Source organism: Rhinatrema bivittatum, chromosome 7, assembly GCF_901001135.1.
Source record: "Rhinatrema bivittatum chromosome 7, aRhiBiv1.1, whole genome shotgun sequence".
In the NCBI taxonomy this organism is placed as follows: Eukaryota; Metazoa; Chordata; class Amphibia; order Gymnophiona; family Rhinatrematidae; genus Rhinatrema; species Rhinatrema bivittatum.
This window is the reverse complement of record NC_042621.1, coordinates 9,505,130-9,527,786: the sequence shown is the minus strand read 5'-3', so window position 1 is coordinate 9,527,786 and position 22,657 is coordinate 9,505,130. Positions and strand designations below refer to the sequence as shown.

General features: G+C 46.8%; 1 protein-coding gene across 1 annotated transcript in view; it reads left to right on the top strand.

Annotated features, from left to right (window-relative positions):
* PLCG2 (phospholipase C gamma 2) overlaps positions 1-19,353 on the top strand; it is a 218,670-nt gene extending 199,317 nt beyond the window's left edge. Inside the window, exons 30-33 of the mRNA XM_029608130.1 lie at positions 170-337; positions 3,108-3,196; positions 16,388-16,572; positions 17,914-19,353. Coding sequence (XP_029463990.1) covers positions 170-337; positions 3,108-3,196; positions 16,388-16,572; positions 17,914-17,956 — 485 coding nt within the window. The 3' untranslated portion in view covers positions 17,957-19,353. The remainder of the gene's footprint in view (positions 1-169; positions 338-3,107; positions 3,197-16,387; positions 16,573-17,913) is intronic.
* The last annotated feature ends 3,304 nt before the right edge of the window (positions 19,354-22,657 follow it).

Sequence of the window (22,657 nt, the reverse complement as noted above, 5' to 3'; positions counted from 1 at the left end):
GGATGTTAGTGTCGGGTGGAACGCCATAATAAGCGAAATGAACGTGGATTTGCCACCAGTAAATGAGGACAGCACTGAGGAGTCCAGATAACTGCAGCGTGAGTCTTGGTTTGGACAACACCTTCTTGGTTGGCATGGAGCCTTATTAAACTGTTTCCATTCATTCCAGATGATAACGGCCTTAATCCGGTTTGGCCACCCCTTCAGGAGCAAGTAACGTTTGAGATTTATGATCCCAGTCTAGCGTTCCTGCGTTTTGTGGTGTACGAAGAGGACATCTTCAGTGATCCAAACTTCTTGGCTCATGCCACCTTCCCCCTGAAAGGAATCAAAACGGGTAAACCTCCGAGAATGCCACAGAATGGTCAGATACTCTCTGAATGTTGACTTTTAGCTTAACCTATAGGTGTCTAAGCATGCTCTCTCGCTTCCAATGTTTGAAAGCAGAGTTGCATTTTCTTGGATGAATGAGCAAGGATTTCTTTATGACGGTACAGCCCTGAGAGACATTTTAAAGAGATTTGAGGCAGGAGTGAGAAACATTCCCTTTTTCTTTTTACATTTTTAAGAATTTTCTTTTGGCATATCAAGAAATCCCTTCTTTAACAGAGATACACAATACACAGGCCGATACAGTACAGTGCGCTCCGGTGGAGCGCACTGTTAACCCGCGATTGGACACGCGTTTTTGATGCGCTAGCTTTACCCCTTATTCAGTAAGGGGTAATAGCGCGTCAAAAATGCACGTCCAATCCCCCCCCCCGAACCTAATAACGCCCGCAATATGCAAATGCATGTTGATGGCCCTATTAGTTATTCCCGCGTGATACAGTAAGTAAAATGTGCAGCCAAACCGCACATTTTACTTTCAGAAATTAGCGCCTACCCAAAGGTAGGCGCTAATTTCTGCTGGCGCTGGGGAAGTGCACAGAAAAGCAGTAAAAACTGCTTTTCTGTGCACCCTCCGACTTAATATCATGGCGATATTAAGTCGGAGGCCCCAAAAGTTAAAAAAAAAAAAAAGTAAAAAATAAAATTAAAAAAAATTTAAAATGGGCCTGTGGTTCGCAGGTTGAAAACTGGACGCTCAATTTTGCCAGCGTCCGGTTTCCAAACCCGTGGCTGTCAGCGGGTTTGAGAACTGATGCCGGCAAAATTGAGTGTCTGCTGTCAAACTCGCTGACAGCCGCTGCTCCTGTCCGAAAAGTGGTGTTAGGGACACGCTAGTGTCCCTAGCGCCTCTTTTTACCGTGGACCCTAATTTAAATAAATTTATTTACTATATCGCGCGCACAGGAGAGTGGGCGCTTGCCCGCTCTCCCGCGATTTTTACTGTATCGGCCCAACAGTTTGTAACGACACATAGGACCGATTAAAGAAGTACCAATACAGTGATCGCAGAATGTTCTCCGAAGCCCAAAATTGGGGAAGAGAGGGCAAGTCACTAAGATGCCGATATTTAAAGGATCTAGGCACCCAACTGAAAGAGTTATGCTCCCAGAACTGCCCAAATATAAATTCGTCCCCACCAAAAGGTGAATTTTAAAAGGCCAGCATGCGCCTAAATTGAGCGATACGTGCACAAGCTGGGCCGGTGCGCGCTGAACGGATTTTACAAGCCGCTTGAGCGCACGCGTATCCCCCGCTGCACGCACAAATGAAAAGTTCCCAAAAAGGGGCGTGGCACGGGCATTCCTGGATTTCACCTTGAAATTAGCGCCTACTTCCGCGCACAGGCGTGCACCGGGGGTCCCCCTGCTGCGTAACTTTACGTCGGCTACGGGTGACGTGTAAATGTTAAAACAAAAAAAATTCGAGGTAAATCAGTGGGATTTTAAAGGTCGGGACTAACAGAAGAGAAGGGAGGTTAATAAACTGAGGGAGGGGGTTTGGGAGTCCTGCCTCTTACCTGGGAAAACTGGGCACAAAGAGCAAAAGCGTCAGCACGCGTGCCTATTAAAATCCCCCCGCCGCTTTCGCGGTAGAAGTGGCGTTTGCACGCATAGCCTCACGTCCACTTGAAATTGAGCGCGCGTGCGTGCGGTTAGGCCTTTTTATAACATGCACGCGTTCATGTGCGAATGTGATGAAATAGCCGAGTCCCCTGGGTGCGGGCCTGACGGATGTGTGCACCTGGGCGCCGCTGTGAAAGTTCATCCCTTGTGCTTGAATGGAGGCCGAGGCGGAGCCAGGTTGGACTCAGCACTGGGCTCCTCCCTTAAGGAAAGCAGGAGCTGGTCTGCATTTAGGTTAGAAGTTAAACTTGGACCCCCTGTTTTTCATCCCAAAAACTCAGCCACCCTAGGATTGGCTAAAAATAGGGGCCTACATTGGGGTGCTTGGAAAATTTGGCGTCTCGGGTGAAAGAAGTGGAATGAAAGAAAATCGAAATGGAAATCAAAAATGCGAGAAGTGAACCCTGCAGGGAGATAATACTCAGTTCAGTACACAACGCTCCATAATGCCCCCCAAAGGTCAGGAGACATCCCTAGAATTGTTTTCTTTTTTCAGTTGCTTGCTTTAGCAGGTCCTGTTTTGTTGGAGCTCAGAGATTGCACTGGCAGTAATAATAATAATAATAATTTGGAAACGTGTAGCCACCGTTACAGATATGCTCCAGGCAGCTTACAGCACTCTTGGAATTCAGGTGCAATAAGCGCATTTGCTGACAGAAGCGGGAGTACATTTTCCATGGATCACATGGGTTTTTTGGGGTTTTTTTTTCATCTTTCCGAGAGGTGAGCGAGCGGACATGGTCTTTGAGGGAGTTGCTGCATATGACTCCCCCCTTAGAAGGGCAACCTGGAAGGCTGCCTCTTAACTTGCTTCTCTTCTTTGCACCTCTTTCATGACTCCTTGAAGTGACCCTCAGACAGAGCTCTGTAGGTTTGTCAGAGTCCTCAGCTGGGAGCAGGTTAACATCCTAAACACCCCCAGCTGGAGAAAGGGGGCCACAGTACTGGAGAGGAATTGACTTGATGGTGGGAAGGGTATAAACCCACGTGATCAATGTCTGGTCCTTTTACTGATCTCTAAAGGATAACTCACATAAAGCAGAGTGCTGTCATTTCTTTTTTTCTCTGCTTCTCTCTGTGCACCATCTTTAGGTTTTCGGTCGATACCTTTAAAGAATGGCTACAGTGAAGACATTGAGTTGGCGTCCCTTCTGATCTACTGCAAAATGGAGCCTGTTCTGGTAGGTCAACTGCCGTGCCTCTGTCTCTCCTTGTTTCCCCTCTTCCCTGTGCTCTGCCATGGCAAGAGGTCTAGAAAGTTGCTGGAAGATTGTCTCCTTCCCGGGGTAGCCTCGGGAGCAATCTTAGGATGGTGGATGCCTGGAACGGCCTCCAGTAGAAGTGGTGGAGATGAGAACAGTATCTGAATTCAAGAAAGCTTGGGATAATTACAGGGCGAGTGATGAGAATTCTAATGCTAAATTAATTGGATGGATGGGCAAACTGGATGGGCCATACGGTCTTTTTTTTTTTTTTTGCCGTCACGTTTCCCGTGGCATCACCAAAGAAGATGTGCCAAAAGTGCATGCATGCTTCATTTTGCCTCCCCAAGACATCCTAGACCGAAGCATGTTTAATCTGCTCTTAAAAACTGCTGGTGACGGGGATGCCCCCCCTGAAACCTTTTCCAGGATTGGATTTGTATTCTTATCCCTGGGCATAAAAAAAAGCAACAATGAATTCAATTGTATATTTAATATCACTGCCAAAATAGGTATTTTCCATAACCTCATCCTCTTCCGTCTCACCTCTGCAGCCCCTGTCAATTTTGCCATTTCTTTTTTTTTTTTTTTGGAATACTTCCAGGGACAGGAGGCTGGAATTGTTTAGGATGGGCTGGGATGAGCAGCTTCCATGGCCATTAACTGGGAAGAGTACTTGCCAAAGTAATCTAGATTCGAAATAGAAAAAGGAAGGCCTTGTCCATCTGCCATATAACATGAAAATTTAACAGCAGGTCTGTTGTTGTTTTATAGTCCATCTGCCAGTGCTCAGAGGGAAAACATAAAATAAAAAAACCCAGCTCATATGTGCCTGTAAAACAAGATGGGTTGCAGTACACAAAACCATTTTCGTCACTAGCAATTTATAGATTACATCAGTAATTGTATAATTGCAGAAGCAAATTAGGTGGTTTTTTTAGGTCATATTTTGTTTTCCCTGACTTTCTTGCTACAGCTTTCCCAGTGTTAAAAATAGTTGTTTAGTGATGCAATTGCGTAAATCTTTCCTAGCTTGTAGCCAGATGGACTCAGGACCCAATGGGTTATATGCTCCCCTGCTAGTGGATGGAGATGGAGTCAGCTTTCAAAGCTGACATCACCTTAGATATACTCCTGCAGTGACCTCAGCCATTAACTCTCCGTCTCCTAGCAGATGTGGAGATGCTTTCCCTACACCAGCATTGGTGGTATAGTAGGATTGCAGTACTCATATAGAAGGAAAATTATGGTGGTCGTGGTGGCGGTACTGAGGAAAGAAGGAATCCTGGTGCATTCATACTTGGACGACTGGTTGATCCAGGCGAAGTTATTAGAGAAGAGCCTCCAGGTGACCCGCAGGGTGAGGTCCCTGCTTCAGGAGCTTGGTTGGGTCGTGAACATGGACAAGGAGCAGTCTCAAGCCCTCCCGGTCAGAGTATCTGGGCGTCCGGTTCAACATCAAACAGGACTAGGCCTTCCTTCCACCTTCAAGGATAAGGAAGATGATGTGTCAAGTGTGCCTGTTGACTAACACTATACGCCCCAGGGTGTGGAGCTATCTTCAGGTCCTCGGGCTGATGGCATCAACCCTGGAGGTAGTACCATGGGCTACACATGCATCCACTCCAACGCTTGCTGCTGTCATGTTGGAAACCGCTGTCCCAGCACTATGCAATTCGCCTACAACTACTGATGGAAGTATGTTTTTGGCTTTAGTGGTGGCTGCAGGAATCCCACCAGAGCAAGGGTATAAGCCTGTCCCCTCCAGAATGGCTAGTTCTCACGACGGACGCGAGCCTCTGTGGGTAGGAAGCTCACTGTTGAGAGCTGGCAACCCAGGGGCGTTGGACCAAGGAAGAGGCACGCTGGAAGCCCAGGCATTCAGATTAGAATGTCTACAGTTCAGCCACAGGCTTCAGGGCCAGGCAGTCTGCGTGATGTAGGACAACGTAACAGTGGTAGCCTACATCAAGCGCCAGGGAGGAACCAAGAGCCAGCAAGTGTCCCTGGAAATAGACCCCCTTATGGAATGGGCAGAATTGAACCTTCAGATGAATACTCAGTCTGGGGCATTCTGTGCACTTGGAGGTGGGAGTAGCTATGTGGCAGATGTGTTGTATGTGTTATATGATTTGTTGCATGCATCCACCAGGAACATGGTCACGGTGGTGGCGGCATGCAGGCCTTTGTGGTTGCGCAATTTGTCGATGGACCTGTGGTCCAAATTCCAGCTATATACTCTGCCTTTTAAAGGAAGACTTCTGTTTGGCGAGGATTTAGATCAGCTGATGAAGTCTTTGGGGGGAGTCCAAAAGAAACAGTTTACTGGAGGATAAGAAGAGCAATAAGAGAGGTTTTCCTTCCAGGTCCCAGTTTTAGGATTCGAGGAGATTTTGTTTTGGCAAAGGGACCTCTGGTTCAGGGGCAAAACAGTTGTTGGGACACCAGCAATCCTTTTGGGGTTCCCTCAGGTCCCCTAGAGACAGAACCGGTCAAGGGACTGGAACAGGAAAGTCTTCCCAATGATGCCAGGCTCGCCCACTCCTCAGTGGAATCGGTAGGGGGCAGGTTGTCCCGCTTTTATGGGGAGTGGGTCAAGATCACTTTGGACCGGTGGGTCCTGAAAGTGGTAAGAGACTGTTACGTATTAGAATTTTCACTCCCGGTCAGAGAGGCTTTTGTGGAGTCCCACTGCTCATCATGAAACAAACTAGCAGTGGAGGGAACCTTGCAAAGGTTGCTAAATTTGGATGCAATAGTCCCCGTCCCTCCGGATGAGCGAGGGCAGGGGAGGTACTCCATTTCTTTTGTGGTTCCCAAGAAAGAGGGCACTTTTTGACCCGTTCTGGGCTTGCAAAAGGTAAACATAGCCTTGCGGGTTCTACTTTTTCACATGGAGCCATTGTGTATGGTGATAGCAGAGGTCTGCAGAAGAGAGTTCCTGGCGTCTTTGGACCTGACTAAGGCATATCTTCATATTCCCATTCGAAAGGATCATCGGAGGTTTGAGACCTTCCTTTTGGATTGGCTATGGCTCCCTGCACCTTCACGAAGGTGGTAGTGGCGGCAGCCTTGAGGTGAGAGAGAATCCTGGCCCATCCACATCTAGTTGATTGGCTGATTCGGACGAAGACGGAGGAAGAGTGCGGTCGGTCCATACAAAGAGTGATGGATACCCTGAGGTCTCTGGGTTGGGTGATCAATGTAGCTAAGGGTCTCCTGATTCCGTCTCAGATGTTGGAGTACCTAGGAGACCTTTTCAATACCCAGAAGGGCAGAGTGTTTCTGATAGCGGACAGGTTGTCAAAGTGCAGGCACAGGTGATGCATCTTCGAGCCTGTTGGTGCCGAAGGTCTAGGATTACTTGTTAGTGCTGGGCTGCATGGTCTCAACTTTGGACTTGGTTTCCTGGGCCTTTGCTCACATGCGTCCTTTGCAAAAAGGCGCTTTTGGCCAGGTGGAATCAGTGGCGTAGCCAGAATTGATTTTTTGGGTGGGCACAAGGTTAATATGGGTGGGCTGTAGGCATGCAGGTCTACTAGTTGTTTTCTTATTGATAAATAAAGCCATATACTGCACCCTAGAATGGCTTTCTAAGTAATCTGCAACAGCCATTATGCATCATGTATGAAACTTTAAAATAATTTACCTCAATTATTTCAAGCACTTACCAGCATTAAAAATTCCTTATTAATCAGAATTTATTTTATATTTATTGCAGTTTATAAATGCACAAATATAGAAAACAATCAGATCCAATCATGTAATAAAACAAAAATGAATGTATTCTTTCATGAACCATCTTTGCAGAAAACCAGAAATCATCATAAATACAATAAAATATAATTAATCATCAGAACAGGTGCAGCGCAGAGCTAGGGCAATTCACATAACATGAAAAAAAAATAAATTCAAATTCTGGTGTCACCTCAGCAAAAAATAACCCTCCACTGCTATTTTGTGAAGTAACACAAACTCTTGCAAAGAAAGAGGCATCTAGAACCTTGGTATACAGTCACAGCGCTGACTCTCAGGATTCAAATAACAGCAACCTTATGAAAAAGCAGCAATGCAAATACTACACCAGGCCCTAAAACATTAATACATCACCTACGGGAATAACAGAACAAGCTGGACTACTACTACAGAGAAACTATATGCTAGGAGAAATACTGCATTTCTGTCACACACACAGGCAAAACATAGACTGATCCTTACCTAATATAGAAATAAGAGACTACAAATTAGAAACAGAAACTTGCAGATAAAACCAAAATAGAAAGACTGAGAAACTAAAGTTTCTAAACAGTGGAATACTTAAGAAAGAGCAAAATACAAAAATATAAGAAATGCACATTCCTAAAGATGACATATTTCAATTGCTAATATCTCAAAAAAAAAAATAGATATATATTTTTACCTTTGTCTGATCTTTTGTATTTTTCTAATCAGTTGGTCCTGGTCTTTTTCCTATTTTTTCCCTTGTTGCTCATTTCCTAATTCCTTTTCAGTGTCTTCCTTCTACTACTGTCTTCTTCCCTTCCCTCCCCCCCCACACACACATGCTTTCTCTCACAGACTCCCTCACACACTGAAGCTCTCACTCTCATATGCTCTCCCCCCCACCCCCCCACAAGCTCACATTCTCTGCAGACACACATACAAGCTCTCACTTTCTCATCCCTCCCCAGGCTTACATTCTTATGAACACACAGACACACCTCCAGGCACCCATTCTCACCCACACACACAAACCCAGACTCCCATTCTCACCCACAAACCCATTATCCCATTCAAGCACCCATTCTTACCCACATATTCAAGCTTCCATTCTCACCCACAAACAAACCCAGGCTTCTCTTCTCACCCACACAAACACACATTCAAGCTCCCATTCTCACCCATGCATACACACATTCAAGCTCCCATTCTCACCCACATATACACACATTTAAGCACATATTTAAGCTTCCATTCTCACCCACACAAACACACATTCAAGCTCCCATTCTCACCCATGCATACACACATTCAAGTCCCATTCTCACCCATGTATACACACATTTAAGCACATATTTAAGCTTCCATTCTCACCCATACACAAACCCAGGCTCCCATTCTCACCCATATATACACACACACATTCAAGCTCCCATTCTAATCCACGCATACGCACATTCAAGCTCCCATTCTCATTCCACACATACACACATTCAAGCTCCTGTTCTCAATGCACACATTCAAGCTCCCATTCTCATTCCCACACACCCATTATCATCCACACATACACACAAGCCCATGCACAGCTTCCGGTTCCGCTTCCTCCCCCCAGCAGGAAGTTCAGTTGGCCTCTCCTGATGCTACCGGCCTCCTGCTTTCTTCGGGCCATATGGCCCACCGATCTTCCTGTTTGGGGGGAAGGGAGCGGAAGCGCAGCGCACAGCTTCTGCTTCCTCCTCCTCCTCCTCCCCCCCCCACCAAGTAGGAAGATCGGTGGGTCTTTTGGCCCGAAGATAGCAGGAGGCCGGTAGCAGCCTATTTTGGGGGGGGGGAGGAAGCGGAAGTGCAGCGCACAGCTTCCGCTTCCTCCTCCTTCCCCCCCCGCCCCAAGTAGGAAGATCGGTGGGCCATATGGCCCGAAGATAGCAGGAGGCCGGTGGCAGGAGGAGAGGCCAACTGATCTTCCTGCTTGGGAGGGGGAGGAAGTGAAAGCTGTGCACGGCGCTTCCGCTCCCCCCCCAAACAGGAAGATCGGTGGGCCATATGGCCGCAGGACCACTTCCCCATGTGTGCCGTGCAAATGCATGGAATGGCGCACCGGGCCTGGGTCCTCCGCTTCGCCGTCGCGGGAATGGGATCCCGCGACGGCCTTGCAGTTCCAGTTCCAGTTGGGTGGGCCTGGATCCAAATTGGGTGGGCAGCTGCCCACCCAGGCCCACCCGTGGCTACGCCACTGGGTGGAATACATTGTCAGAGGAGTATATCTGCCGTTACCTCTTCTTCGAGAATCCAGGTCCAGTCTTTCGTGGTGGCTGTCAAGGGCCAACTGAGAAAAAGGAGTGTACTTGGAGGCCCTGAACTGGGTAGTGGTGACCACAGATGCCAGCCTCAAGGGCTGGGCGGCGGTGTGTCTGGGACAGTTGGCCCGGGGTCTTTGGTCGGTTGTGGAGGTATCCTGGTCGATAAATCACCTGGAGATGAGGGCGGTGCGCAGAGCCCTGGAGGTGTTTCTGCTTTTGCTCCATGGACGCATGGTTCGAGTGTTTTTGGACAATGCGACAATGGTGGCATACATCAGCCGACAAGGAAGGGACCAAGAGTCCCGCAGTGGCTCGGGAGACGCAGCTGTTGTTTATGTGGGCAGAACGCCATCTCGAGGGTATTGCGGCCTCGCTCATCACAGGACTGGACAACATGCAGGTGGATTTTCTTACAGGCAGCCGCTAGATCCGGGGGAGTGGGAACTGTCCCCGGAAGCCTGGAATTTACATTTGTGCCAGATGGGGTGTTCCCCAGTTGGACCTCATGGTGATGTGGGCAATGCAAAAATGTCTCGGTTTTTCAGTCGCAGGAGGGAGTCCAGTTCGGTGGGGCTAGATGCTCTAGTGTGCCTCTGGCCAACCTGGATTTTTCCGTATGTTTCCTCCATGGCCTCTCATCGGTCACATTCTGTGGCGCATAGAGTTATATCCAGGGATGGTGGTGCTGGTGGCACCAGAGTGGCCGTGATGTCCATGGTTCGCTGATCTTGTGCATCTCGCAGTAGAAGTTCTCGTCAGGCTAGCTCATCTGCCGTGCTTGCTTTGGCAGGGCCCCCATATTTTTGGATCAGGAGGATCACTTTGGTCTCGAGGCTTGGCTTTTGAGAGGTGGTTTGTGGCTGAAAGGCTATTCAGAACCAGTTATTTCCATGCTAGAGACCCTCTACGTCTCTGGTTTATGCCAGGGTCTGGCGGGTCTTTGAATCGTGGTGTCTACTTCAGAAAATGGATCCTTTATCTGAGGAGGTTCCTCAGATCTTAGCCTTTTTGCAGGAGGGTTTTTGTTTAAGGGTTTGGCTTATAGCTCCCTCCGTATTCAGGTATCCGCTTTTGGTTCCCTTAGGGGCAAGTTGCGGGAGAGGTCTTTGGCCTCTCATCCTGTTGTGCCTTGTTTCCAGAAGGAAGTCAAGCATTTGTGTCCTCCAGTTCAGAAGTTGTGCCCGGACTGGGATCTCAGTTTGGTGTTGCGGGTACTCTGTGGAGCGCTTTTTGAGCCTTTGAGAAAGGCAACATTGAAGGACCTGATGTTGAACACAGTGTTTCTGGTAGCCATTTGTTCTGCCAGGTGGATTTCGAAATTGAAGATGCTGTCGTGCAGAGATCCTTTTCTGCATATTTCTAATGTTGTGGTCACATTGCGCAGGGTCCCCTCTTTCTTATGGAAGGTGGTGTCCTCTTTTCATGGGAATCGGATGGTGGAGTTGACGGCCTTTCCAGAGTGGTCCAAGGATTCCCCGCAGGAGAGAGACTTTCATCTTTTGGATGTGTGACGCATTCGGTTGCGCTATTTGGAAGTCACAAATTCCTTTCTCGGTGGCTGAAGGAGGCAATTTGCTCTGCTTATGTTTGTAAGGGTTGTCAGATACCAGTGGCTCTGAAGGCACATTTTACTAGAGCGTGTGGCGACATAGTTTTCTCCACACTTTTAAAACATTAACGCTTGGATATGCGGGCGCCAGAGGAGGTGTTTTGGGGGAAAGTGTGTGTTGCGTGCGGGTCGTTCGAGTTCCCTCCCAGAATAGAGATGCTTGGGTGCATCCCACTTGTCTGGACTGATCCGGGGTGCGAACAAGAAAGAAAAATTAGTTCTTACCTGCTAATTTTCATTCCTGAAGTATCATGGATCAGTCCAGGGACCCGCCCCCATATTTCAAAAGACTTCCTTGCTTCTGGATATTGCTAAGCTGATTATATGATATGCTCAGAGTAATGAGAAGTGTACATAGTTTTTTTTTTTCAGGAAGCTCTAACCTTTAAGTATCTGTTCATGACAGGTTTAAGGTAGATATCTTGGCTTGGGTACAGGTCAATACTGAGGGACTGCAGGTGGCACTCTCTGTTATGTAGAGTGCCTCAACGATTTGTTCTCTGCCTCCATCTGCTGGTAGAGATGCATAAACCCACTTGTCTGGACTGATCCAGACAAGTGGGTTTATGGTACTTCAGGAACGAAAATGAGCAGGAAACAACCAATTTTCCTTTAAATCTGATTTTCTTAGCATGTAGCCAGATGGACTCAGGACCAATGGGTTATATGCTCCCCTGCTAGCAGATGGAGACACAGTAAGGTTTCAAAGCTGACGTCACCCTAGATACACCTGTGCAGTGACCTCAGCCCTTCGATATCTCTCCGTCTCCTAGCAGATTGGATGTTCTTTCCCTATAGGGATCACTGTACTCTTTTAGAAGAAATTCTACCTTTAAATTGGAGAAAGATTGAGCCCCGCTCTCCTGCGGTGATACCTAAACATCCCTCCCCCAGTTGAGAATTCCTGAGGTGATTTCTGAGATCCCTCAGAGGTGTGTCTTGGTCCGGTAGCCAGCTGAAAGGCAGCGGATGCAGGAAGCTGAGCGCGATGGTGATGGTCAAAGCCCTCTCCCCCCACAGCCAGAAACCATCTCTTTACTCAGCCAGTAAGCGCTGAGCCCAGGTAGGTAAGAAAAAGAAAAAAAAAAGAGAAGAGGATTCCTCATGATTCAGAGACGATGGAGGGTTTTCGGTAAGACTTCCTCTGGTCTCCCTGCTCGGCACACCGTACCGACGTCATTCCTGATTCCGTTGGGGTAAAGGGAAATGGGCTTCCGAGCAGGTTGAGTGGTCCCCGGTGGGCTAGGCCCCCGCTTTAGGTTCAGAAGGCATACTGCGTGGTAGGCTGTGGTGGTGCCATCTTGCGCGCATTTTTGTGCGTCTTCCATTGCCCACCATACAGTGTGGGTATGCGTGGTGCATGCCGGCTCTGTGCAAATAGCGCCACACACGTGCTAAGTGCATAACGCCGCACAGAACGTCACGAGCTTACATACGCGCCCAACTTTCTAGGCACAGAGTTTAGATAAAGCCAGGAGCAAGGGCTGTGCATGCACCTCGCAGCGGCCTGCGTAGACACCCGAAATCTGTGCGCACACATTTTTTAAGCGTGAGCTGGCTGAACATGCAGATACTGACCCTAATCGCTCCGGCAGCAAAGAAATATAAGTGCCATTCTGTCTGCGCTGCTTGTCATATTAGGGCTGCACAGTCTGACCTGGATTCTTATGTCAGCACTGTGAGGAGGCCCAGGGAGAGTTGCCCCGGATCCTCCCACTGAGGATGGGTCAGCCGGAACCTTAACAGGAAGTACCCCGGATCTGAGTAATCACGGGGCTGGGTCTTTCATGGGAGAGGGAAATCTAGTAGCACCTTCCCCAGTACCTCCTGGGCTAGGCATGGACCCAGCAGTCTTCTCTTGGGTAGAATTTTTTGAAGGCCTTCAAGCCTTTGAAAAGGTGCAGTCTGCTTCATTTGCCCCATCCGTACGGAACCCCAGCCGGTAGGGCCTCCCTCTCCCAGCTCTATCGGCATGATTTCTCCTTGCCACTCCCAGCACAAGAAGCAGGCAGTGGAGTCTACCTTGATAAAGCTCCTCAAAATGAGGTCTATTATTCCAGTACCTGTGCCCCAGGAAAATACGGGGTGTTAATTCTTCTATTTCATAATACCCAAGAAGGGAGGGTTCCTTTCGCCCCATCCTGGACCTCAAGAGTCAACTGACACCTACGAGCAATTCATTTCCGCATGGAAACCCTGCGCTCCATGATGATGACCGTACAACCGGGAGAGTTCTTAACCTCCCTGGACCTTTCCAAGGCCTACCTTCATATTCAGTCCAGCAAGACCATCAGCGTTTCCTATGCTTTGCGGTACTGGGCCACCATTATCAGTTCTGGGCGTTGCACTTTGGCCTGGCCACCGCCCCCAGAACATTTTCCAAGATTATGATGGTTTTAGCGGCAGCACTGAGGAAAGAGGGAATCCTGGTGCACCTGTACTTGGACTGGTTGATTCGGGTGAAGTCAGTGGAAGAGAGTCTCCGGGTGACCAGCAGGGTGTCGTCCCTTCGGTTGGGTAGTAAACATGGACAAAGGCAGTCTAAAGTCCTCCCAGTCCTTGGAATATCTAGGAGCCCGGTTTGACACCAAGCAGGGCAAGGTCTTCCTCCTGCCCTCTCGGATAAGGAGGTTGATGTCCCAAGTGCGTCGATTGATGAACGTGATACGCCTCAAGGTGTGGAGCTATCTTCAGGTCCTCTGTATGATGGCATCAACCCTGGAGGTAGTACCGTGAGCGAGGATATACATGCGACCACTTCAATGTTTTCTGCTGTCACGTTGGAACCTGCTGTCTCAAGACTATTCGATTCTCTTCCACCTACTAATGGAAGTATGTTCTTGGCTCCAGTGGTGGCTACATGAAGCTCACCTGGGCAAGGGTTCCTGTCCCCGATAAACTGGCTGGTCCTCACGACAGATGTGAGCCTCCGGGCTGGGGAGATCACTGTCAGGAACTGACGGCCCAGGGGCGTTGGACGAAGGAAGAGGCGCCCTAGAGCATAAACTGCCAGGAAGCCCGAGCAATCAGATTGGCATGTCTACAGTTCAACCACATGCTCCGGGGTCAGGCGGTCTGCATAATGTCGGACAACGCAACAACGGTAGCCTACATCAACCACCAGGGAGGAACCAAGAGCCAGCAAATGTCACAGGAGATAGAGCTCCTTATGGAATGGGCGGAAATACATCTAAAGATGATCTTGGCCTTCCACTTTGCAGGAAAAGATGTCAGAGCAGACTTCCTAAGCAGGAGAGTCTGGATCCAGGAGAATAGGCATTGTCGGCCAAAGCCTTTCAGGTCGTTGGCTGCATCTCACAATGCAAAGGTTCCACGATTTTTCAGTTGCAGAAGAGATCAGTGGTCCCTGTGGATCAATGCCTTCATTTAGACCTGGCCAGACGAGGGCTTACTATATACGCCTTCTCTTCGTGGCCTCTGCTGGGCAGGGTCATTTGCAGTATTAAGTGCCACAGGGGATTAGTTCTACTAGTAGCTCTGGATTGGCCCAGGCATCCCTGGTATGCAGACATGCGGAGACTCCTGGTGGAGACCCCCCCCCCCCCCCCGTGCCTCCCACAGCACGGGGACCTGCTTCAGCAAGGACCGGTCCTTCATGAGGATCCAACTTTATTCTTTCTTATGGTTTGGCCCTTGAGAGGACTCTCCTGATGAAGCGTGGGTATTCAGCAGCAGTAATTACCAACTTTCTCCGTGCACAGAAGGTTTTTACGTCCTTAGCGTATGTGCGGATCTGGAGAGTTTTTGAGGCCTGGTGCAAGGAACACGGTGTTGCACCTCGATTGGTCAAAATCCCACTGGTTCTGGAATTTTTACAGGATGACTTGAATAAAGGGTTGATCCTTAACTCCTTGAAGATCCAGGTAGTGGCTCTCTCCTGTTTCAGGGGCGAGGTGAACGGAACCCGCCTGTTGGCTCATTTGGACATGACCTGTTCCCTGAAAGGGGAAAAGCCACCTCCGGCCACCCCTGCGGTGGCCGATTCCCTTATAGAATCTTAATCTAGTGGAGATTTTGGCAGGGCCCTCCTTTCGGGCACTGTACAGTCTTTCCTTGCACTTGTTAACCCTGAAAATGGTGTTCCTGGTGGCAATATGCTTGGCTCATCTCATCTCTGAACTACAGGCATTGTTGTGTCTGGAACCGTTCTTCCAGATGACTACAGGAGCGTTATAACTTCGAACCGTTCCATCCTTCTTCCCAAGGTAGTCTCAATTTCATTTCCATCCCTAGATAAGCACAATGATACAGAAGAATACCACCTCCTCCGCCATTTAAATGTTAGTAGGCTTTTGGTGTGGGATCTGGAAGTCTCAGAACCGGTCCGCAATACAGACCGCTTGTTTTGTTCTTCACAGTGGAAGGAGACAGGGTGAATCAGCTTCACGGGCTGCCATAGCTCGCTGGATCAAGGAGTTGGTCTCAGGAAACTATGTAGAGGCAGGAAACCCCTGTCCCTTTCAGGTTAAAGTTCATTCCACTAGGGCTCAGGCGATCTCATGGGTGGAAGTTTGACTGCTGTCTCCCATCGACATTTGCCAAGTGGTGACATGATCCTCCTTACACACCTTCTCCAGGTTTTATTGCCTGGAAGTTCAGGCCCGAAAGGATGCAGCCTTGCAAGGGCAGTGCTAACCAGACTGCGGGCAGCCTCCCGCCCCGATCGGGAATAGCTTTTGTACATCCCATTGGTCCTGAGTCCATCTGGCTAAATGCTAGGAAATGGAGAAATTACTTACCTGATAATTTCATTTTCCTTAGTGTAGACAGATGGACTCAGCATCCCGTCCATGGTTGCACAAGAATGGTGCCAAGGAATCGCCCGTGAAATGAATATCGATTCCAAGAGATTACGGGTAAGCCTTCGCCCAATCCCTAGATCCAGGGCATCTATAATCTTGCCGGGATTCAGCATTTGTTTGGTTGAGTACCGTTATGCTTATACGTTTTTAATCAAGTTTTAATCAAGTCCTTCAATAGTATGTCCACAATGGCTTTTGAACAGAATACTGAAGGGCTGAGGTCACTGAAGGGGTGTATCTAAAGTGACGTCAGCTTTGAAACCTGACTCTGTCTCCATCTGCTAGCAGGGGAGCTCATAACCCATTGGTCCTGAGTCCATCTGTCTACGCTATGAAAAACAAAATGACCAGGTAAGTGATGTCTCCATTGTGACATGTAGTTGTGATAAGTCTGAGTGAAATCATGGACTTAATTACAAAAAACAAAAACTACACCTCTGAGGCATCAGCTAAGTTTCTTGAGAAACTGTTGCTTTATGCAATTTTCTGTGCTAATGAGCTGATTTGCATGATTTTCTGGTCCATTAGTTTGTTAGTATGATTTTTTTCAAATGGCTTTGCAAAACACAAAATTAGGTGCTTTGCTGTTTTAACAGACATAAACATGTTTTTGAAAAGTACATCAGCCTCAAAGACTGCACAGTTTGTAACTTTCTTTTCAGCAAACAGATCCTGGGGGCTGTTGCTCTTTATTATTATAATGAATTTTGTTCTGCAGGAGAGTGAAGAAGAGTTGTATTCATCATGCCGGCAGCTCCGGAAACGGCAGGCGGAGCTGAATAACGAGCTCTTCTTATACGACACTCATCAGAATATGAAACAGGCCAACCGGGAGGCACTGGTGAAGGAGTTCAGGTCCAACGAGAGCCAGCTCCACATGTTCCGGGAGACCTGCAACAGGAGGTACTAGATTCTCTTTTGCAATACTGTTAACCAAAGTCAGCCCCGAGTGCGGTGAAATTTAACTTCTCAATGCTGAAACGTTTGATGGCAAAAGGTGTGCTCTGTCCCGTTGCTTTGCAAGACCACTGGAGACCCTAAGGATCCAAACATGGGGCAGAGGTTCATGACTTGGAAAGGTTTCGGCCTGTACACCGAGCATGGTTTCATGGTGAACACTAGCATATAATATATATTTCAATTAGAACAGGGTTTTTTTGGGGGGGGGGGGGGGTTTAAAATACTTTTTGGAAATTGCAGTGACATTTGATTGCATGGGCCAGCCCGGTTGCTCGATGGTGGTTCTGAGGTTACCATGAGGAGAGACCTGGGATTGATTTCCTGGTTCAAGTCGTCTGCTCCCTGGGTCGGCCGGGGCTAGGAATGCAGATATTCAGAGCCCCCGGAGAGGGGAAGGGGGTGTGTCATAATCATCACAGAATGGCAACACCTAGTGGTTGTCTTTAGGGTTCATGATTGGCGAGTTCTAGCAAAAGCCCTGCCGTATGGCACCTGATCGCTCCAGTGACTGAGCTTAAGTGGCTTGGGAAGGGATATAAAAAGATGAAAATATCCCCAGATAGTAGTAAACGAAGGCTCATTGCACCAAGTCCCAGCCCTGCTTCCAACTGAGCTACAGGCCCAAAGGGCAGGAGGACACTGCCAAGTCCAGTTTGGACCCCATCTGTAGAAGGGACCTGTGTGGCCTTGAGGCACTGGCAAGGTGAAAATGTACTTGGAAAAGCCCAGTCTCCTGTTTCTTTTGTAATGCCATCAGATTGTAGCGCCCCTTCAGGTGCAAACTTCAGGTCGCTTAGCATCTACCGCAGGATTAAGTTTTAGTTTTCCTTCAGCAAAATTACAAGCTCGGAACTCCCACCCCCTTTTTCTAACATGGACCTGCCACCGATTAACACGCCTGAGAAAGCTCCACAAAAGGAACAAACAGAAAATCCAGAAGTCAGTTTGACTTGAGTACGTGTGAAATTGCTCTTCCTTTTGCTCAAGGCTTCGGTTTCCCCCCGAAGGGGAAACGGCTGTGCAGATAACATCTTTGGTCGAGAAGTGCTGCAAGATTCCAGCTCCTCTCTGACGCTAAATGGACAAATGTCACCTGACACACCCCAAGGACATGAAAAGGAGGGGATTGGGGGAGCAGGGAACATGCAAGCAATCATTGCAATGATATAAAAAGAATATTAGAATAGGAGGAACATTATCTACAGCAGGGAGATTGCATTTATGTACATCGCCAGCTGCTAGTAATCGAGGAGAACTGTTGACATCATTTTTTTTTTTTTTTAGGTTAAGAGAGAAGCGAGTCAGTAACAGCAAATTCTACTCCTAAAAGAGTCATTTTATGCAACTCTCAAACAAGTTGCCGGAGCAGAGATATTATCCCGGCTTGACAATATTCAGCAAAAGTTGTTTTCAAGTGAATTTCCCAAGAAGAAAAGATGATGTACGGTTTTAATCACTTTCTTTTCCTTCAAGCCCGACTTTTGAGTTGATGTTCTGCACAGAGCACACACACCCACCGCATGACGCTGCAGTCTGTCCGCTCTGATTAATCCTTACATGTACTGTCAGGAACCTCACTGCATTAAGGCAGTGAGCAAGAGCTTGATGCATAATGGGTGTTATTTATTAGTCACTGTGAAAGCACTTTTAATTAAAATCTATCTGTAGATACATTACAGGCCCTAGGCAGACAGAAATCCCAGCACACACACAGCTCTTTCTATACGGTATAGACCCTGAAATAGTGTGTGCCCACGCATTAGAACCTCTGTGTGGCCCAAGGTTTCTGTCTGGGTCGTGTTGATGATGCATATTGCCATCACCTTGGAATTTATGGTGCATGAGCTACTCTAGTCCCATTTTTTTTGTGTATAGAAGACTATAGAATGTATATGTGCTTTTCGTTTTTATGTAACTAAGCTCTTGGTGCCGCTACCACCATGCACTGGAAGTAAATGAGTGAAGACTCAACCGCTCAGAAAGCTTGTGAAATCTGCTTGGCACTGGGGCTAGGGAAGAGGGGGGAAGCTCTTTTACAGGACTAATGCAAAGTAACAGGGGGGAAAAAAATGGAGCCGTCTGTGGCTGTGCAAACCGCTCTGAGAAGGCGGTGTTGAAATTTCCAAGTACACTGGGCTTTTTGATGCCTGGCCCCCAGGAAGAGGCTGTTTGATTTAGCACATACTGGAGAACGTTCACAACTCTGCTGTACGTTGGATTACTGTTTCACAACACTTGCGGGACCCACCTGGGTGTATTCTCAAGCGAGTGGCTGCACAGGCGTCTCGGGTGATTTGGAAAGCTGCAGCTCTGAGCTACAATATGTTTCTTGACCAGAAAAGTGTTTGTATTATTGGACTCCTCTTGTGTTTTGGCGGTTGGTAGCCTATGGAAATGGAAATGGTAGGGAAGTAGTGTTCACAGCTATTTCTGTGGCACCAGCATACTTTCCAAGGTACGGAGTCGGGATGCAAAAGGATCATTTCTTGAGGGCCATTTGGGATCAACACACAAAAATATAGGAGTAGATGACTGAAGTGTATTCCAGTGGGGGTTGCCGGAATAATCAAAGCAAGACAGTGCAAGGACATTTGTTTTATTGCCCGCACAAAGTTGCATTTGCTCTCCATGTGGGTACTTTAAAAAAAAAAAAAAAATGTTTAGGACACAGTTTTAGTTTGATTGTTCAAAGCTGCCCACGTAAGCATCTCCCCTGACCAAACCTCAGTCCCTGGAATGCCTCCAAGAAAATGCAGGTAAAAGTACCCACGCTGATCACATACGTTTTTTTTTTTCTTGTTTTAAAACTTACTTCAGCCCTGGGGCTGAAGTAAATTGTGTTGACCCCGCCCCCTTAGTAAAGCCCTGGGACTTACACGTGCAAAGCCTTTGAAAATCCAGCCCTTTATGAACAGGTGTGGCAGTAGTGCTAGACCTAAAGCCAAACGCATGCTATGCAGGTCAAGTTTCATAAAATGCTCCGTTTCATTCATTCCTAAATTTTAGGAACTTAAGGCCTGATTCATCAAGGTATTTTCCCATAGACGCAGAATGGGAGAAAAGACACAGTGAATCGGGCAGTTAGGTTGATATTCTAAAAGGGGTTTTTGTTTTTTTTTTAGCTGTCAACTCTAATTGACTCTGTCAAGCAGAACATTTTTACCCAGGTAACCTTTCCAAGTAAAAGGTAGCTGGATAAAAAAAATAGGCAGGGCAGAGGGATGTCCCAAAGGTGTGGCTTACATTTATCTGGCTTGTCTGGTCAGAGCAATCACTGTCTTAAAATACATTTGGCGCAAAATCCAGGTAAAGTTATCCAAATATATTCAGTAGCAGATTTAACCAGCTAAGTCCCGCTGAATAGCCCAGGTTAACTCTGATAACTTTTTCTGGCTATATTAGCACTTGCTGGATTAGTGAATTATTGACCTCTTAAATATTCAGCTGAAAATTAATCTAATAATTTAAGGACATAAATGTAGGCCCTGCAATTCATTTGGCTAGATTTAGGAGCTTAGGTTAGGTGCCTGGTACTGAAAATCAGTATAAGAGCCTGTTTTATTATCCACCTTAACTCTGCCCCTATAGCCATCCACTTTTTAAGCTCTTAAATTTAGGAGCCGTTTAAAACTTAATATAAACAGTTGGGCCATATTCAAGTTTGAAAAGGGCCAATTTAGACACTTAGTAGATTTTAAAAGGTTGCACGCGGGTGTGCATATGCGCGCGCCATGTACTCCTGATTTTATAACTTGCATGCGCCTGCCGGCCAATTGCCGCCACACGATCTCTGACACAGCAGCAAATGGCCGCTGGGCCAGGAGCCGCTGACCCCGCCCCTTATTGCAAGCCCTGGGACTTACACTTGTCCCAGGGCTTTACCTGCGCCGCCGGGCCTTTTGAAAATAGGCTTGGTGTGCGTAACCTTTTGAAAATCCGGCCCTTAATTCCAAATTTAGGCCCTTAAGCCTTTTGAAAATTGATCCCTGTGTTTTTAACTGTAGAGGGAGTTTGCTTTACTGTGTGACAAAGTCTTCAAAAATAGTTGGTTGCATATTTTCTGGTACAGCTATGTAATTTACTGGGCTACATTTTCAAAAGAGGTTATTTATTGCAGTGAATGCATAGCCAGACACAACTGTTTTGAAAATAAGACCCAGTAGGGTAGTTGTCAAAATCTTGTTAAATTGGATTGTGGTGTTAATGCTACTCTTGTATTTTTGGCTTCTGTTCAATTCTGTTAGATTATGTAAATTATTACTATTAGGTGATGATAACAATGATTGAGTTATGCTGCCATTTTTATTATAATCACCTTAGAAGTGTCCTTTCCCTCCATGAGTTGCTCTTTCCTTCAAAAAGATCAGGAAAGGAGGACACAGTTGCAACCAAATTATTTTTTTTAAGTAAACTATATATTTTTTAGGAAGTGTTATGCCATGCCTTCGTTCTGCTAGGAAGAGGAATACCTGGGCCACATCTGGTCTGGTAGCCTCATCTGGCAAGAATGCCATGATGGGGAAGAGTCAATAGTGCTGAGACCTTCCCAATGCTTATTCATCCATTCTATATTTATAAATGCTACATAAGAAACAACTTTTGGAGAGTTTTAGTTTTATGTTCAAAGTTTTGAAAATCTAAAATGTAACTAATACTAATTATGTTTTAAGTGCTGTGCTATAATTAAAAAAAACAAACTGTGATTTTTTTTTCAGGCGTGTATAAAGGGAGTAAAGTGCCGTATTTGAAAAAATGTTTGTGTTGCAGAAAAATTTCTTAAGTGTCTAAGAAGCACCAAGGCAAAATGCAAGGGTGGTTGGGCTACAAAACATTTCATTCCTCACCTTTATGTGCACGTTTTACCTCGTGCACTGGAAGACCCCACCAGCACGACTGCCAATACTGAGGCCTTTTCAGGCGCAGTTAAATCATGGAAAAGGACCCAGTGGAGCCACAGGCATTTGAACCCTGCGGCTCTATGCCCTGCTTAGTCCCAGCATAAAATGGGTCACCCTCCGCCATCCTGCTCCCCTGAACCCAAAGAACTTTCTAGAAACATGACACACCTTTTAGTATTTCATGAAGTGATTTAACTGGCAGGCTATGTGCCAACTGCCGATAAATTGTGCAGTTTTTTTATTTTTTTTACACATTTTTTATAAATCTGTCATAACGTTTATTTTCCCATCATCAGGTAATTAACATTTATACTTACATATCCCTTAATTTGTACTTGGTAAAGAAATAATTTATTTAAATAATGTGTTCGGCCCCGTTTTGTTTTTTCTGAAAGGCCGCTGGTTATCTAGACAAGTTAGCATTGGCTGTTCTGCCACTTTCGAAGTTGAATGTTATATGGAAAACAAGCACTGTGAAAGTAGATGTGTGTTTGTCTGAATGAAAAAGATGAGCATCATCGTACTAAGTATCAACTACACGATCTGTGCCTTAGACACTTTCTTGCATAATAATGCAATGTGCTACCTGGAGTTATAGCTTTAATAAAATCATTTAACCTAGGCAAATGTTGCATGGATACAGAACATGGCAGCAGGCAAGGTCCATATGGCCCATCTAGTTGGTCCAGTTTGCTTCCTGTTACATATGTCATAGACCCCAAGTTGATTTCTGTCTCTTCACCCCTCTGCAAGTAAGGGATCCTCTTTGCTCATCCTTGAACTGTTACTACTTAATCCGCCACGCCTCCACTGCCAGGGTGTTCCATGCATCCACATTTTCATGTTGGATTCCGATTAGCAGATAGCTTTAAATCATTAAGAACATACTTAATTCCTTTTAACGCCCATCCCAATGCTGCTTTTAATGGAAAGCATGAATGCAAGGGCCAGAATGCAGTGGAAGATAGACTAGGCCTGTGGGACCTGTTGATCTTGAACCATCAGGTCACATTAGCACAAGGTTATATTCCACGTTAATATCAAACTGATGACACAAAACAAATAAAGGATCTGTTGGACTGAAAGATCATTGCTGACTGACCCAACCTGCTTATTAAGGGCCAGGTGCA